We start from the raw sequence: 15,924 nt of genomic DNA on the forward strand, positions 1-15,924 counted from the left end.
AAAGCCTTTTTGAATGTCTCCTACTCTGCCGTCCTGAAGTCCCGCCCACCAGAGCATTGGCTCAAATGCGGGGAGAAGCAGGGCCGCTGTCTACTACATCTGTCAACTTTTACCACATGGAGGTTGTGAGTTACCAGCTGGTCAGTGCTGGAGATAAATACCTAACACTTTTACTTGATTTACCAATGCTTAGTGTAGGGGTTCTCAAACTGGGTGCCACAGCACCCTGGTGCGCCTTGAGCACCAGCCAGGGGTGCCTCGGCATTCATCCCCATCCTTTGGGGGGTGCTTCTGAATAAGGGTCGTAACAGGATTTCAGTAGTTATTTTTGCCAAGGGGTGTCTTGAAAAAAAATTTCAGAGCCATCAAGGGTGCCCTCAACCGAAAAAGTTTGGGAACCACTGGCTTAGTGTGAGTTGCCTTCTTAAAACAGAAGGCACTTGTGATAATTCAGTTTTAAGTGAACATCTGTGGTTTCCCACGATGCACCGCTACTGAATATGCAAATTACCTCTTTATGCCCCTGAGGCCAGACTTGCATCCAGAACCGCTGGTGTATAGAAAATGCTTTTATCTTTATGAATTGCAGGTATTTAGTGCACAAGGTGGTAATTTATCTCACTCGTCGGTAACTTTACTTCTCAGTGCACTAATAGGTTTAGTGAATAGGCATTTGGCAACGTGATCGGTACAATAAGCGGTTTTCTGCATTACCGAATGCAGTAACGCTTAGTGAATTGTGGTCCAAAGGGTCTAAATTATACATAGCATTTCATTACATCTGTGCACCTGGCGTTTGGTGGTCTGTTCCGGAACAATGACGCAGGATGCAACTGTGTTCCCATTGTCACATCTGTTTTTTTTTGTTTCTTTTTTTCACAAGAAGTGGATACTATTTTTAACAATAGGATTTGCTTTCTGTTTCTCAGTAGTGTAGAAAATGTACCAAACGTTTTTAATACCAGTGGGAACCGAACCTAAAGCCTAGTACACTCCTTCAATTTTGAGCGGATGCAAAACAGCAGGCAGGCCCAGACATGCCATGGAATACAGTTGCACCCTGAATAGATGCGCCTTTAATTAGCAGTTCGGAATAGAGCCCACGTTTTTAAAGTCCCTCAGTGTCCTCCAGGCCACCAGTGTTTCTGTCTCCCCAATGCTTACATACATTTGAGGAAAATTTGTGAACGGTTTGCACACATTACTTCATGATATGCATCCATAACTAATGGCGCTATACCTAGAATAAAGCAGTGCAGACAGCAGATTGGGGAATTGCTGAGACCACCAACCCCCTTATGTTACTCCGAGGCATGCATTGTAGTGGCCACGGACACGTGTGACACCACTACCCTTCCCCAGGTCAGTGTAAAGACCTCACCTGACTGCCAGCACAAATCCTGGACTCCAGCATCACCTCAAGTGCCTGTACCATGAGACACTTGTGCAAGCAACAACATCACCACCAGGAGGCCAGGCATCACACAGAGAGGTGAGCCTTTAACTCCAAGCACGGGCGGGGGAATGGGGAAATTGCATTAGAGAGGGATCTATCTAATGATCGATCTGGTAGCACACCAAGTGATGTATGGGCAACTTTAAAAATGTTTTTTTAAAATATTAAGTACCTCAGTAGTGAGAACTATCCAGAGACTTCCCACAACTGATAGACAGCCCAGTTTTCCTTTGCAAGGTACCCTTAAACTTCTCCAATAAAAGCTTGTCAAATAGGGTTCTTGGGCCTGCTCTCCTATCATGGACAAGTGCATGCAGACAGGACTTCTGCAAGGAGGGCCCCCGCTGCTCAGTAGAACAATGCGCTCGTGCACAGAGGGAAAAAAATTGCACGGCTGCTGTTATATCAGGTATGCGCAAATGTGACTCACGCTCGTTCACGGCCAGAAGATGCAGGAGGGACCCTGTGCTGGAACAGAGGGCTCTACCACCCAGAGGCATCGAACTACTGAAGAATCCAACTCAACACACACCCCCCCCCCTTTACAAGTTTGCCAAGAAACAGACAGCTTAGGATAAGGTTTCTCTGCAGGAAAGTTCAAAGGGTCATTATTTCTACTTTTCTTTTATAGCTTTAGGCTGCTTACACACCAAGACGTTACAGGCGCACGTTAGTGCGCCTGTAACGCTCCCCCAACGCACAGCAATGTAACACAAGTGGGCTGTTCACACAGCCCACGTTGCGTTACATGTAACGCTGCACGTTCGGTGCAAAGTGCAGCATGCTACGGCGTTGGAGCGGCTTTAGCCGCGTTAGACTGTTTGCACATGCGCAGTGGGGGGCGGAGAGGAGGCGGGGAGAGCCAGCTACAGTAGCCGCGCACATGGCTACTTAATATTCACTGCACTGGCGGTAGCTGATTGGCCGGCGGGACCTCGTGATGCGGAGTGTCTCGCTCCGCATCACGTGGTCCCGCTGGCCAATCAGCGCCACTCTGGGAGACATTATAGGACTCGAGCCGCCTAACGCGGCTCACTCTACCGTCGGCTCTTGCAGCACCATACGTTGTGTTAGTTGCACGTTATGCGACCTTAACGTGCCACCTAATGCAACGTCTTGGTGTGCAAGAAGCCTAAAAGACAGAGTATTTTAAAACTGCAACAGCATGGTGCAAGGTTATAAAAAATGCTATTCATTATCCATACTCCACATATAATTCTTACATTAGTTTTTTTGCGCTTCATGTTTGCTTTTAAGCAAAGAGATTCTTTCATTATCTCCAGAATCTATTAGATCAATTTTAAATGAGTTATGCTAGGTACAGACGATGCCATTTTCTGGCAGATTTACCTGCCACATCGATTTTTTTTCCAACATGTCCAATCTGAATTTCGATAGATTTTCCAATCAGTTTCCATTTACTTTTATGGAAATCGATCAAAAAATAAATAAATAAATCGAAATTCAGATCGGACATGTTGGAAAAAAATTCCATCCGGCAGGTAAATCTACCGGAAAATTGAATCGTGTGTACCTAGCATTAAGTGAGCTGTAAACTTGAGGGAAAAATAAAATACACACAGGATGAACAATGAAGGACTTCTGGCTGTGTGTGAGCAGCGTAATGGACACCTGTCATAAGAATTACAAAAAATAAATAAGTTAGATACTTACCTCAGTAGGGATAAGTCTATGGATGGCCCAGAAGCTTCCCTGATCTTTAGACACCTCTCCTGCACTGAGACCCTGAAAACAATCTTCAACTTTAATATCAAAGAGTGCTCATGGCTGCACCCCTCTCAATATATTTAGAAACAAAGGGTTTGTTTTTTGTAAAGTTTTATTTGTATTTTTAAAAAAACTGCAGCAATTGTAAACGTTTTTGCTGTAGCCAACTTTTTTTGTTTTTTATACCTTTACAGTTCTTCGTTGTTTGTTTATGCTGTGTTGTGAACCTTCATGTCACAAGATGTGAAAGGGATGTAAAGAACAATAACTAAGAATAAAATGGCAGATGAGATGCATGCAGAAAAAATAAGTAAACAAAAGACTACAGACAGAAAGCAGAATTATCACCCAGTTTGGAAAGTGGCTTTTTTTGAGCACCACCTGTACAAATTGCACCTAGGCAGTGACCCTGGGTATTAGAAGATCTTCCATCTCTGGACACAGACAGCTCAGCTCCGCTACAGTGTGCAGATGTGACAGTGGACAGAAAGGAAAGGACATATAAAGAGGTGTACTGGCAAGAGAAGATTAACTTATTACAGGACTAATGCAACTCTATGCACAAAGCTGCTGCACCATAGCATTCTGCACTATGCCATCTCCAAAATATCAACCATGTTCCAAATACAGCAGATAAACTTAAAGTAATAGCATGCGGTGTATGATTCCTTGCAGCATTAAGAGAACATATTCAAATTACTTCAGAATCAGTCTTCCAGCTTTTGATTTTTTTTTAAATTAAAAGTTAACCAATTTTATACATTAAAAAAAAGGTAGAATATTTAACACAAATAGCTTTCAACACAAGACCTATTTAAACTAAATGTATCTACATTGCATACAAATTAGATCCACATTGAACTGACAGTTCATTGAATAATAAGATGCTCCACAATAGCAGATCTGCCGTTATTGCTCTTATGCATATGGTGCTCTCTGAAGGCACTGTGGCATGGGTTAGAAAAAAATGGAATGACTTTGGTGGTACAATTTGGAATGACTTGGATGGCCGCTGTACAAGTTGTCATTCTGGAACGTGAAATCCGTGGTTTTGTTTTTCTTTGACTTGATCAACAGATCAAAAAAAAAAAAAAAAGTAAAGAGTTCATGTCATACTTCACAGGAGAAAAAACATCTGCAGGCAGACTCTACATGCCCATTCTGATGCTCTGGATAATCTGGAAAATGGCTGAAATGATAAACATAGCACATAGTTAAAAATAACTAAATCAGAAGAGAGAAGCTACAGACAGAAAAACACACAGTGCTTCAAAATGATGAATGAAATTATATGCAAAACAAGGTATAGCTTCTCTCCTGCATTTAGCCAATGCTGAAGGGTCAACTAGTGTACTCAAGTCTTGCTTTAAAGGGGTTCTTCCGCGAAATAGGAAAAAAATAAAAAGTGGTTTATTTATAAACTATTAAAAATCCTCTTCAAATAGTGCGAAAAGTGTTTTTTAAAAATGAATAGTTTCATCAAAGTAACACCTAATGTAATCAGTGACGGATGACGCCAGGGAGGCTAATCCATTTGTTAGGGGTGTTTTTTTTTGTACTATAATATCACAAACATAACTGCTGCGTACCTAGTTGACAGTTCTGTAGTCCGTTGCTGTCAGGAATGGCTCTTACAATTAGAATAACGGCTGTTATCTCCCGGAGCTCTGCGCAGTTATTTATTTTAGTTTCACGGAGGGAGAGAGAGGACCCCGGAGCAATGAATCAGGCTGAGGGAGAGCAGCTGATCAGTGAGAACGTAGGGTGTCTATGCAGAATCCTCTAGCGAGTGATCTCTTTGTCGCTGCAAGATTTATTGGTTTGTGTTGAGTTCTCCAGGCAGCTAAAAGTTAATAAGAAAACACAAACCCATAAATCTTGCAGCGACAAAGAGATCACTCGCTTTCAGGAGATAAAGAGGATTCTGCATACACGCCGTAGTCTGGTTGCCGGGCAATGACGTCAACAAATTACGTTCTCACTGATCAGCTGCTCTCCCTCAGCCTGATTCATTGCTTCCGGGGTCCTCTCTCTCCCTCCGTGAAACCAAAATAAATAACTGCGCAGAGCTCCGGGAGATAACAGCCGTTATTCTAATTGTAAGAGCCATTCCTGACAGCAACGGACTACAGAACTGTCAACTAGGTACGCAGCAGTTATGTTTGTGATATTATAGTACAAAAAAAAAAACCCCTAACAAATGGATTAGCCTCCCTGGCCGACATCTGTCACTGATTACATTACGTGTTACTTTGATGAAACTATTCATTTTTTAAAAACACTTTTCGCACTATTTGAAGAGGATTTTTAATAGTTTATAAATAAACCACTTTTTATTTTTTTTCTATTTCGCGGAAGAACCCCTTTAAGGCTGCTTACACACAGGGACGTTACAGGCGCACGTTAGTGCGCCTGTAACACTCCCAACGCACAGCAATGTAACTCAAGTGGGCTGTTCACACAGCCCACGTTGCGTTACATGTAACGCTGTACGTTGCCCGGAAAGTGCAGCATGCTACGGCGTTAGAGCGGCTATAGCCGCGTTAGACTGTTTACACATGCGCAGTAGGGGGCAGATTGGCCGGCGGGACCACGTGATGCGGAGTGTCTCGCTCCGCGTCACGTGGTCCCGCCGGCCAATCAGCGCCACTCTGGGAGACTTTATCGGAATAGAGCCGCCTAACGCGGCTCACTCTACCGTCGGCTCTTGCAGCACCATACGTTGTGTTAGGTGCACATTGTGCGACCTTAACGTGGCACCTAACGCAACGTCTTGGTGTGCAAGTAGCCTTAATTGAAAGTGAACCTTAAAGGAATTGTCAGGCAAAAAAACAACAAAGTTTCACTTACCTGGGGCTTCTACCAGCCCAATGCAGCCATCCTGTCCCCTTGTCACTCACTGCTGCTCTAGTCCCCTTATGCCAGCCAGTTTTGTTTTTGCCAACTATTTTGCCGGTGGGCTGCATTGCGCACATTTTTACGCATTCCCGCTGGTGCAGGAACATTAACGCATACATTTTTACTCGTTAGTAAATTTACGCATGGCACCACTAATGCGTAAAAATGTATGCGTTAATGTGCCTGCACCAGCAGGAATGCGTAAAAGTGTATGCAATGCGGCCCGTCAACCCCAAGGTCGGCAAAAACGAAACTAGCTGGAGGCGGGGGACTGGAGCAGCAGTGAGTGACTACGAGGGCCCCGGATGGCTGCATTGGGCTGGTAGAAGCCCCAGGTAAGTGAAACACTTTTTTTTGCCTGACGATTCCTTCAAGTTGGGGGAAATAAGTTGTCTTACTTACCTTCCAGCCACAAGAGCACGACAGAGGAGGTATGCAGATGGGACCACACATGCGCAGTAACCCACAACTGGTCCAGTCAGCAAGTTTTCAAAGGTACGCAGCCGCACAACAGAGGTCTGGGAGGAAACCGAGGGACCTACAAGACTACAAGGGGCTGGAAGAAGCCGCAAGTAACCAACAAGCTTCTTTCCCCCACTTAAGGTTCACTTTAAGTTCTGATTTGCTTTAGTTAGTCAATTCTAAAATACAAGCTCATCTTCCCCAGGTTTATGTACAGGGGTGGGGGGGGGGGGGGGGGGGGGTTCTAAGAGATCTCAGTGATGCAGGCAGTGAGGCTGTACACATGCTAGATTCTCAGCAGAGCTGGCCCAAAGTTCCACCTGGCCTGAGATCCATCTATCCTATACAAAGCTTTAGCGAACAATTTCATTCCAGCGCAGGAGACTTGGGCGCAGCAGTGAGTAACTTCAGCGCCGTCAGAAGACTGAGCTGAAGTTACTTATAAAAAAAAACACTATAATTCGGCCTCCAGCAATTGCTGGAAGCCAAATTATTTCATTCCCTACCATCCATGGCGGCCTGGAGGGGGAATAGTATTTAATATGGCCGGGACTTGTGCAGCAGCATCAGCCATATACCGGCTGTGTCCTGCGCCCAAGTCTCCTGCGCCGATTCCTCTCACACGCAGCTTCAGAGAGTCAATTTATCCCTATGATGGCGATGAAAAATGGCTTTAAAACGAACGATTGAAGCAGAGATCAGCACAGTTTGCTCAACATCAGTATAAGAATGGTGCTCTACTGAACATCCTGGGGTTTACATACCTGTATCCTGAAATTGGTGTAAAACAATATAAGACCTAGCTTAAAACTATGAAATGAGATAGGGAGCTCCAAATTAAAGTGGATCTGAGATGAGCTTTTACTCATTGCATAATTGTGTTCCTTTCCTATAGTTTATAGGGCATTCCTCAAGCCAAATACTTTTTTGTTTTTGTTTTAATACTCTAATTCCCTATAAACTAAATAAGCCCCACCCACAGTTTTTAGAGAGCCTTGGCAGTAGCAAGGGCTCATGGGAGCTCAGTCTGGGCAGGAGGAGGTGGAGGTATTACTAGCCAGAGATTTCAGAGGCAGAGGGGAGGGGGGGGGGGGGGGGGTTAGGTTTCTTTCAGTCTGAGTGCTGATGGTGCAGATAAGCCTGCCTCTGTGTTATGTTTACAAACAACATGGCTGCTGTCATATCACAGGAAGAAATAATCATATTCTATTAAAGCAGTATGCAGACAGATTTGCTGTTTAATCCATCTAAACTGTACATAAGATATATAGACAAGTTACTTGTTATAGTTCGTTTTTCATCTCGGATCCGCTTTAACTATAAGGGGTGGTTACACAAACTGTTCTGCAACCCTAAACAGCAGCTGCGGCACTTGCCCCTGTCCATTTAGATAAATGAACAGTACTGGTCTCCTGTGTCAGAGGCAGAGCATTTCAAGGGAACCCGAGGTGAGAGATATGGAGGCTGACAAGTTTATTTCTTTTTAAAGGGAATCTTAGAGGGATATGGATGTTTCCTTTTAAACAATACCAGTTGCTTGACAGTCCTGCTTACCTCTTTGGCTGCAGTAGTCGCTGAATCACAAACCTAAAACAAGCATGCAGCTAATCCAGCCTGACTTCAGTCAGAGCACCTGATCTGCATGCTTGTTCAGAGGCTGTGGCTAAAAGTATTAGAGACACAGGATCAGCAGGTGAGTCAGGCAACTGGTATTTTAAAAGGAAAAATCCATATCCCTCTCAGTTTAGGTTCACTTTATTTTAGCGCCATATGGCCGCATAGGGGTGCTATTTTGGCTGGGAACGCGTAGTATCAGCCGCGTTCCCCAGCCTGACGGCGAAACCGGGAGTGGCCGCCAGCTGGATCCGGAGCATCAGAGCGAGTCGTCGTGGGCACCGATCAGCTGCAGGGGGCCGAGGTAAGCCCCAGGTGAGTAAAACTCAATTTAATTTTTACTCTTAAGGTTCACTTTAAAGCAGGGGTCTCAAACTCAATTTACCTGGGGGCCGCAGGAGGCAAAGTCAGGATGAGGCTGGGCCGCATAAGGGATTTCACGTGTCCCCGCCGCAAAACGAGGGCTGCAGAGCCCCCAAATCGCCCCGGGGGGCAATCCGCCAGCATTTCCTGGAAGGGGCAGAGCATTCAGCTTCAGCTCTGCCCCTCCTGACGTCAATCGCGGCGGATCGCCGCCTCTGCCCGCCCCTCTCACTCTTCCTTCACAGAGAGGGGCGGGGAGAGGCGGCGATCCATTCAACGATTGACGTCAGGAGGGGCAGAGCTACAGCTGGAAGCTCTGCCCCTCAGCGCAGTCGTGGATGTTTGCGCGGGGGATTTGGGGGGTCTGCAGCCCTTGTTTAGCGGCGGGGATGCGGCGGATTACTTGGGAGCGCTGAAGCGAAATATAAGGTAAAATGGGCAAAAATAGTTCGCTTCCGTGTCTCTTTTGCCGGCAGGCAGGGCCGGTTTAAGCAACAATGGGGCCCCAGAGCAAAATAAACCTGCCCTCCCCTACAAAACAGATACCATGGAACAAAAATCGGCATTAAGGGACCTTTTTTGCAGCTGGTATAGTCAGGGTGTGAAGCCCCAATCGGTCGGAGCTCCACATTCTGGCTACCCCAGCCTGCATGGGGGACAAGGGGTTAAAAAGTTTCAGGAGGGGGGACCCCACAATTTTTTTTTTTTAAAAATTCCCACACTCTAAACAAAAAATAAATAAATGGGAAAATAGGAAAAAATGCCAGGAATCTTCATACAGCCATATTGCGGCTGTATAGCGATCCCTGGCCAAAGCGCTGCGGCTGCGTATGGACCCTCTGGAAACCCTGTCTGGAAATGTATTGCTCTTTCTTTTGATACATGTAAAATTACACTACCGTTAGGTTTGCTACTAAAAGTGACATTTACCGCATTTAAAAGTATACTATTTTCCTTCGAAACTTTAAAATCGATTTTCTCAAAAACTATAAGGTCTTTTTGAAAAATTGTTTTTTCCTCTTATTCCTAATGATCTCCTTAACATATCCTGCAAATTTAGGGTTTCTAGCATTTAAGGTGGATTTGCTATTAACCATTAAAGTCGGCGGGTTTTTAAATGTGTATTTTTTTCCTTTGCAACTTTAAAATCGATTTTCTCAAAAACTATAAGGCCGATTTGAAAAATTTTTTTTTCCTCTTGTAGCCACTGGGGGCCCCTACAAGCTCTGGGGCCCTGGGGCCACAAAATATTGTATCGCGGGCCGCAAATGGCCCGCGGGCCGCGAGTTTGAGACCCCTGCTTTAAAGAGACTCTGAAGCAAGAATAAATCTCGCTTCAGAGCTTATATATAGCAGGGGCATGTGTGCCCCTACTAAAACGCCGCTATCCCGCGGCTAAACGGGGGTCCCTTCACCCCCAAACTCACCCCCGCAAAACTTGGCCGTAAAATTTTCTCTTCCTGGAGGCAGGGCTAACGGCTGCAGCCCTGCCTCTCAGCAAGTCTATCAGACGTGCATCGCCGCTTCTCCCCCGCCCCTCTCAGTGAAGGAAGACAGAGTGGCGGGGGAGAGGCAGAGGTACACGTCTGAGGCAGGGCTGCGGCGGTTAGCCCTGCCCCAATGCGGAAGCGCTCCCCGGCTGTACGGAGGTGATTTGGGGGTGAAGGGACCCCCGTTAAGCCGCGGAATAGCGGCGTTTTAGCAGGGGCACACATGCCCCTGCTATCTATGAGGTCTGAAGCGAGATTTATTCTCGCTTCAGACTCTCTTTAAGCCATACACTATGAACAAGCATGCAGATCAGATGACAAATCTGACAAGATTAGCTGCATGCTTGATTCAGGCGTGTGTAATTTAGACCCTACTGACCAGAAAGATCATTAGGCCTGCCAGGCAACTGGTATTGTGTAAAAGGAAATAAATATAGCAGCTTGCATAGGTCTCATACCTCAGGTTGCTTTTAACCAGTACACTATCCAGCATCTGCTGCTGTGTTAGCTCTCCCCATCCCAGGCTGAGACTTGTGGTGCATGTACCTAGACAGAATCAGGAGCCAATTACCAGCACCACTTACAAATGCAAATATTCTTTATATAATATTTTATATAGTGCTATTCAAAGTCAAGAAAAACAGGAGAATGCTTTTTTTTTAAGGTTTATGTGTTTATACACTACTGACAATTTTCCAAAGTGCTTTGGAGAGAATTTACATCAGTTTATCACTCAAAAAGATGTACAGTCCAATGCTTCTACAGACAACCTATAGGGAGAGCCAATTAACCTACTAGTATCAGAAACACTTAAAAGAAGCGTGCAGATGATAGTGTTCCTATTTTTTTTAGTCTACCAGGCTTAAGTTATATAGATGGTGAAATTTTGCATATATTTTATCCTGATCATCTGGCTGTGTTTGACAGCAGGTAGGTGGGCATACTAAATTGGCACAACATATGGTAACAGAAGGAGCAATCCAGGAACGTATAAGATTTTTTTTCAGAAGATTATAAATGGCTGCAACACCTACAAAATCTGCAATGTGAGCTCATGTCGTAGTATTACTTTCACAAAGCAGGAAAAATAGGTTTAAAATATAGCCAGCTTGAACCATTGACAAAACCATTCAAGACTTCAGATAACAATTGCACAGCAGACATCTGCTACTAATGAGGCTTGGGAACAAGTGTTCAGCAATGAAAACCTCTCAGATTTCTGTAGGAGAGGAAGGAAAGTGTAGAGCAGATCCTGTGGCCAGTGTGGGAATGCTACAGACATGCATACGTGTGCAGAAGACTAGTGCAGAGTGATGTCACAGGAAACACTTACTTCGGACAGTCTTCCTGACATGTTATGTGCAGGGAAAAACAAAAACGCAACGCATCTAGGGCAGGATTGTGGAGGGGTCACAGAGCTAGAATAGGGGCTACCTACACCACATATTCAGAGCTAACAGTACCTCACAGTGTATAGACAACTACAGGGAGCTTTGGCTGGTAAAGCAAATTTATCATAACCATACAGAGATACAAAATACACCAACGTTACAGACTTATGAAACAACTGATCACAGGCAATCACCCTGACAACAGATTAGTGTAGAGGCAAGTTGCTTGGCTACAATTGAGTATCCTGTTGTATGAAGAGTGACAAAAAGTGTCACCCCGCACCAGGATGAATAGAAAACAGCTGTTTAGTGATCAGTCATGATGGCGCACTAAACAATACCATGGAACAACTGTACTGTTGCTAGATTTGTGCTTGATATCACGATCAACAATGCTCTGACAACAAATCTAGTGTCTGCACATACTTTTGTTGTTAAAAGTAAAAAGGGATTATTTGGAAACATCACTGTCAAGGACATATGGGATGTTTCAGATCAGTCCAGGCCAAGGTGCACTTCTACACCATTGGCTGCAATGGGTTACAGATTTTGTAAAGTGATAAACATTGGCATCTTCTAACCAATCATTTGTCATATTGGACTGCCATCTGCGAGTGTATGACTTTCTGTAGTGTTATGGCAGTTGATGGCATTTCTGCTGCAAAGTGTCTCAGTCAATGCCAGCATTACCCATATACCACCAGTGTGTCCCATATAGGTACACTATGCTAGAATTTTATTTTAAAATAACTGCAAATATATAGAAATGCTCTAGTTTCCCCGAAAGTTTTCTGCCATTTGGATAAATTGACTTTAAAAGGGAGGTACCAAGCATGCGCTAGTGACGCCAATTACTGCTGTTTATAGTAATACTTTATTCCTCCCCCCGTTGAAGAGATCTGAAAATATGACGAAATCAACTATTTGTCCCCGTAACCAATAAGCCAATGAGTGGAATTACATGAAATTCCAGAAAATACTTTCACAACCTTTTTTCAAGCAGAAAGTTGACATTTTGTTGAATTTAAAAAGAGAACTATGATCCTTGCAGCTGAGCTAGAAACCTATAGTTGACCAAAATAGCAAAAGTTGCTGTGTAGACAATACTTTCAATAACTAACCACAGAAGGAATTGCTATTTTTTTAAAATGCTTGTGTCATCAATGGTGCAAATGGAGGATGTAGGCCTAATCATCATTAATGTGTACAAGGTACCCTTAAAAGAAACTTTAATTTTAGTAATTCAACCAGCTGACTCAAAAGAGCACGAGATAGACAACAGTCTACACAGATTGGAATAGATAGTAAAACATTCATTTCTGAAAGACAAAAATTAAATTGTCCATCCAGTGAAACTTCATTCAAATACGCTTTTAAGAATCAGTCCTAGGAAAGAGCACACCAGTGGTGAAGAACCCACAGAAGGCACTACAGACTACTTCTCAACATATGGTACTCACACCCCAAGGGGTACTGGAACTCATCAGTCAATTATAATTTGAGATGAACAATTACATATCTTATGTAAACAAATAAGTATGCCCAGTTAAAAGCATCAGGGAATGTTTGGAAAGCAGTCAAACCCATCTATGGAGCACTCTTCAAAACAGAGCTACTGTGTATTTGGCAAAGGGTACTTGAGACACACCATATTTCAAAAGAAGGGGTACATTCCGTAATAACATTGAGCAACAAGTGCAAAGTATGTGGTGCTCAACCTGAAAACATCAGCTCCTTTGACAAACATACATTTCTATTACATAGACAGTGGCAAGACTTCCTGCAGAGTCTCAGAAATCACAACACCAAGAGATTTAAATAATTTCACAATTTTATGTGCCTACCACTATTCACTGTCATATTTTTAGGTGGGGGCAGTTGGTTGTTGGTGAACCAAACAATGACATGTTTTTGATCAAACAATCCACCCATCAACACGCACTTCAGGAAATCATATATACTCCATTCAGACAGGGTATAAAATATACTGTAACAACATTTTTTTCTACACACCCATTCATTTACACTGCAACTGATAAAGTACTATGTGACGAAATCTAGAGGGAAGGGGAATGTCACTTAAAATCCAGCTTACAACCCTTCATACAAATTGGTTGATATGGGTGACCTCATCTATTGTTATTTTTCTTGGCACCAATCTTTAAAAACGAGCCTTGCAATAGTTCCATTTGTGATGAGAGCTTATGGCCAACTGACAGATGACAACCCTGATGGTGATGGGACAGAGGGTAGCTAACTCTTGCCCACTCCAAAGCCCCCAAGCTGCTGAACCATAAGGGCTGGCAGGCAATCAGTAACAGGTAAGGCATGCTGGGACTTACGGTGCACCTAAGGAGAGCCCACTTACCGGATCCACAGACCACGAAGATGAAGAGGGCCAGTAACCAGGGACCTACCGAGGACTTCTCGTCTGTGGCGTTCCTCTGTGAACAGGAAAGAGACAATGATGAGAGTCAGACAGGCGGCGGCAGCAGCAGCAGCGTGTGTGCAGCGCAGCCACTTCCACGTACCGCGGTCTTCGCCACGTTGCCTCTCTGTGTGATGTTCTTGCTGTGCTTCTCATTGGCCATTCGGATTCTCTGCTTGGCTACCATGGCTGCGGTGAGTGGGTACAGGTACCGGGGGTGGAGGGGAAGCCGGGGCGGCAATACAACGGTCACCTGGCAGGCTGGGTGTGTGACTAGAGTAAGAAGCACCGACTCGCCGAGCTGCCAGCGTAGGCAATTCCACAAGCCACGCCTACAACCGGAACTACGTACGCACTGAGAGAGTGCGTACGTAACGAGACTAAAGTAGTCCCTCCCACACCTGCCAGCAGTACCTGTTACCTGGATGTATCTGCTGGTGAGCTATATGGTATGGGAAGCTAGGTGGCTGCAGGATACTGCTCACAGTGTATTAAAGCGGGAGTGTCGCCATAAAAATCAAATTTTAACAGCAACTGGTCTGAGTGTATTAAGTGATAAAGAGGCTAATCCTGCATTTAAAACTTTCAAAACTTTTTCTGCTGTTATGGTTTGAAGTTATCACATACTTTAAGGAGTTATCAGGCAAATTTGAATAAAATAAGCGCTACTTACCCGGGGCTTCCTCCAGCCCCAAAGCTCCCAGCATGTCCCTTGCCACAGCTCTGCCCACAGACGTTCGCTGAAGCTCCCTCCCGGTCCCCGGCGATGACGTCAGGTCGGCCTGTACTGCGGCCTGCGCAAGTAGTTCTGCGCCTGCGGAGTTCGCTCCAGTCCACGTGGCGGTGATTGACATAGCCGCTCGCGCAGGCGCAGTACAGGCCGACAGATGTCATCGCCGGGGACCAGGAGGGAGCTGCGGCGAACGGCTGCGGGCAGAGCTGCAGCAAGGGACATGCTGGGAGCTTAAGGAGCACTGGCTGTTTAGTAGGCAGTGCCAAACATATATTCCTCCTCTTCCCTGCCTAGCTGCTTATCTGAAACATGATCCCCTGCTCACTTGTGTTTACAAGCAAGGCTGAGGTAACATCAGGATTTAGCCTAAACTGTGGGCAAAAGACATGGCCCCCTTCCAGGAACAGAATTCTCTTAATTTACTATATAACATTCACTGAAATCAAAATGTGCACAGTACAATACATGTTATGTAAGTAGATTAAAGAAAACCTGAACTGAACATTAAAAGTCAAAATAAGCATACACAAGTCATACTTACCTTTCATGTAGTCTACTCCTCAGTGTCTTTCTCCTGTCCCGCGTCCTGTTTGTTCACTGTGATCAAGGGAATTTTCCGTCCTCCATTTTGAAAATGGCCATTACCCATAACAGCTTTCTGGTCAGCACACAGTTAAACTGTAACATCGCCCACTTGAGCCATAGAGAAACATAGACATTACCTGGTACATCAGTTTTCCTCTCAGCTGTAACTGACAGCAACTGATATTTTACTGACAGCAACTGATATATTTCAGATCTGACAAAATATTGTCAGAACTGGAGGGGATTATTGTCAGAAGAAAATGGTGAGCTTCTGAGAGGAACTGATGGCAAGGTAACTATGGAATGTTCATTTAAAGTTACCTCATGTGTTTATTTTAAATATTTTTACTCAGTACAGGTTCTCTTTAAGTATTTATCTACTTATATATGTGTTTTTTGCCCTGGCATAATATGGCTAATCCTACTGCTTTAATGTGCAACTCTGAGCAAGTAAAAAAAAGTTATATCAGGGAAAGTGCATATAACTTAAACCAGAGCCTTTTTTTTGGAAGCAGCCCTGCCCTCTTTTCCTTTATTTAAAATGACACTGAAGTGAAAAAAAAGATAATTGGTTGTGTAGTACGGATAATTACTAGAACATTATTAGCAAAGAAAATATTCTCATATTTTTATTTTCAGTTATATAGTTTTTTTTATAACATTGCATCATTCTCTAATATTTGCAGTTTACACGTTACACTCAGCATTCTAAATGATTTCACAGAGCAGGCTAGTGAACTTTTGTACTTTCCTCTGCAGAAAAAAAACAAAATACA

The 15,924-nt window shown here is 44.1% G+C and overlaps 1 protein-coding gene across 1 annotated transcript; it reads right to left on the reverse strand.

Annotated features, from left to right (window-relative positions):
* Positions 1 to 3,278: 3,278 nt before the first annotated feature.
* Positions 3,279 to 14,171, reverse strand: SERP1 (stress associated endoplasmic reticulum protein 1). The gene is made up of 3 exons (XM_068279258.1): positions 13,934 to 14,171; positions 13,771 to 13,846; positions 3,279 to 4,373 (listed from the first exon to the last, which is right to left on the reverse strand). The coding sequence occupies exons 1-3, from the start codon at positions 14,015 to 14,017 to the stop codon at positions 4,333 to 4,335; spliced, it is 201 nt and encodes a 66-aa protein (XP_068135359.1). The 5' UTR covers positions 14,018 to 14,171; the 3' UTR covers positions 3,279 to 4,332.
* Positions 14,172 to 15,924: the final 1,753 nt, after the last annotated feature.

Source organism: Hyperolius riggenbachi, chromosome 4 (genome assembly GCF_040937935.1).
Source record: "Hyperolius riggenbachi isolate aHypRig1 chromosome 4, aHypRig1.pri, whole genome shotgun sequence".
NCBI lineage: Eukaryota > Metazoa > Chordata > Amphibia > Anura > Hyperoliidae > Hyperolius > Hyperolius riggenbachi.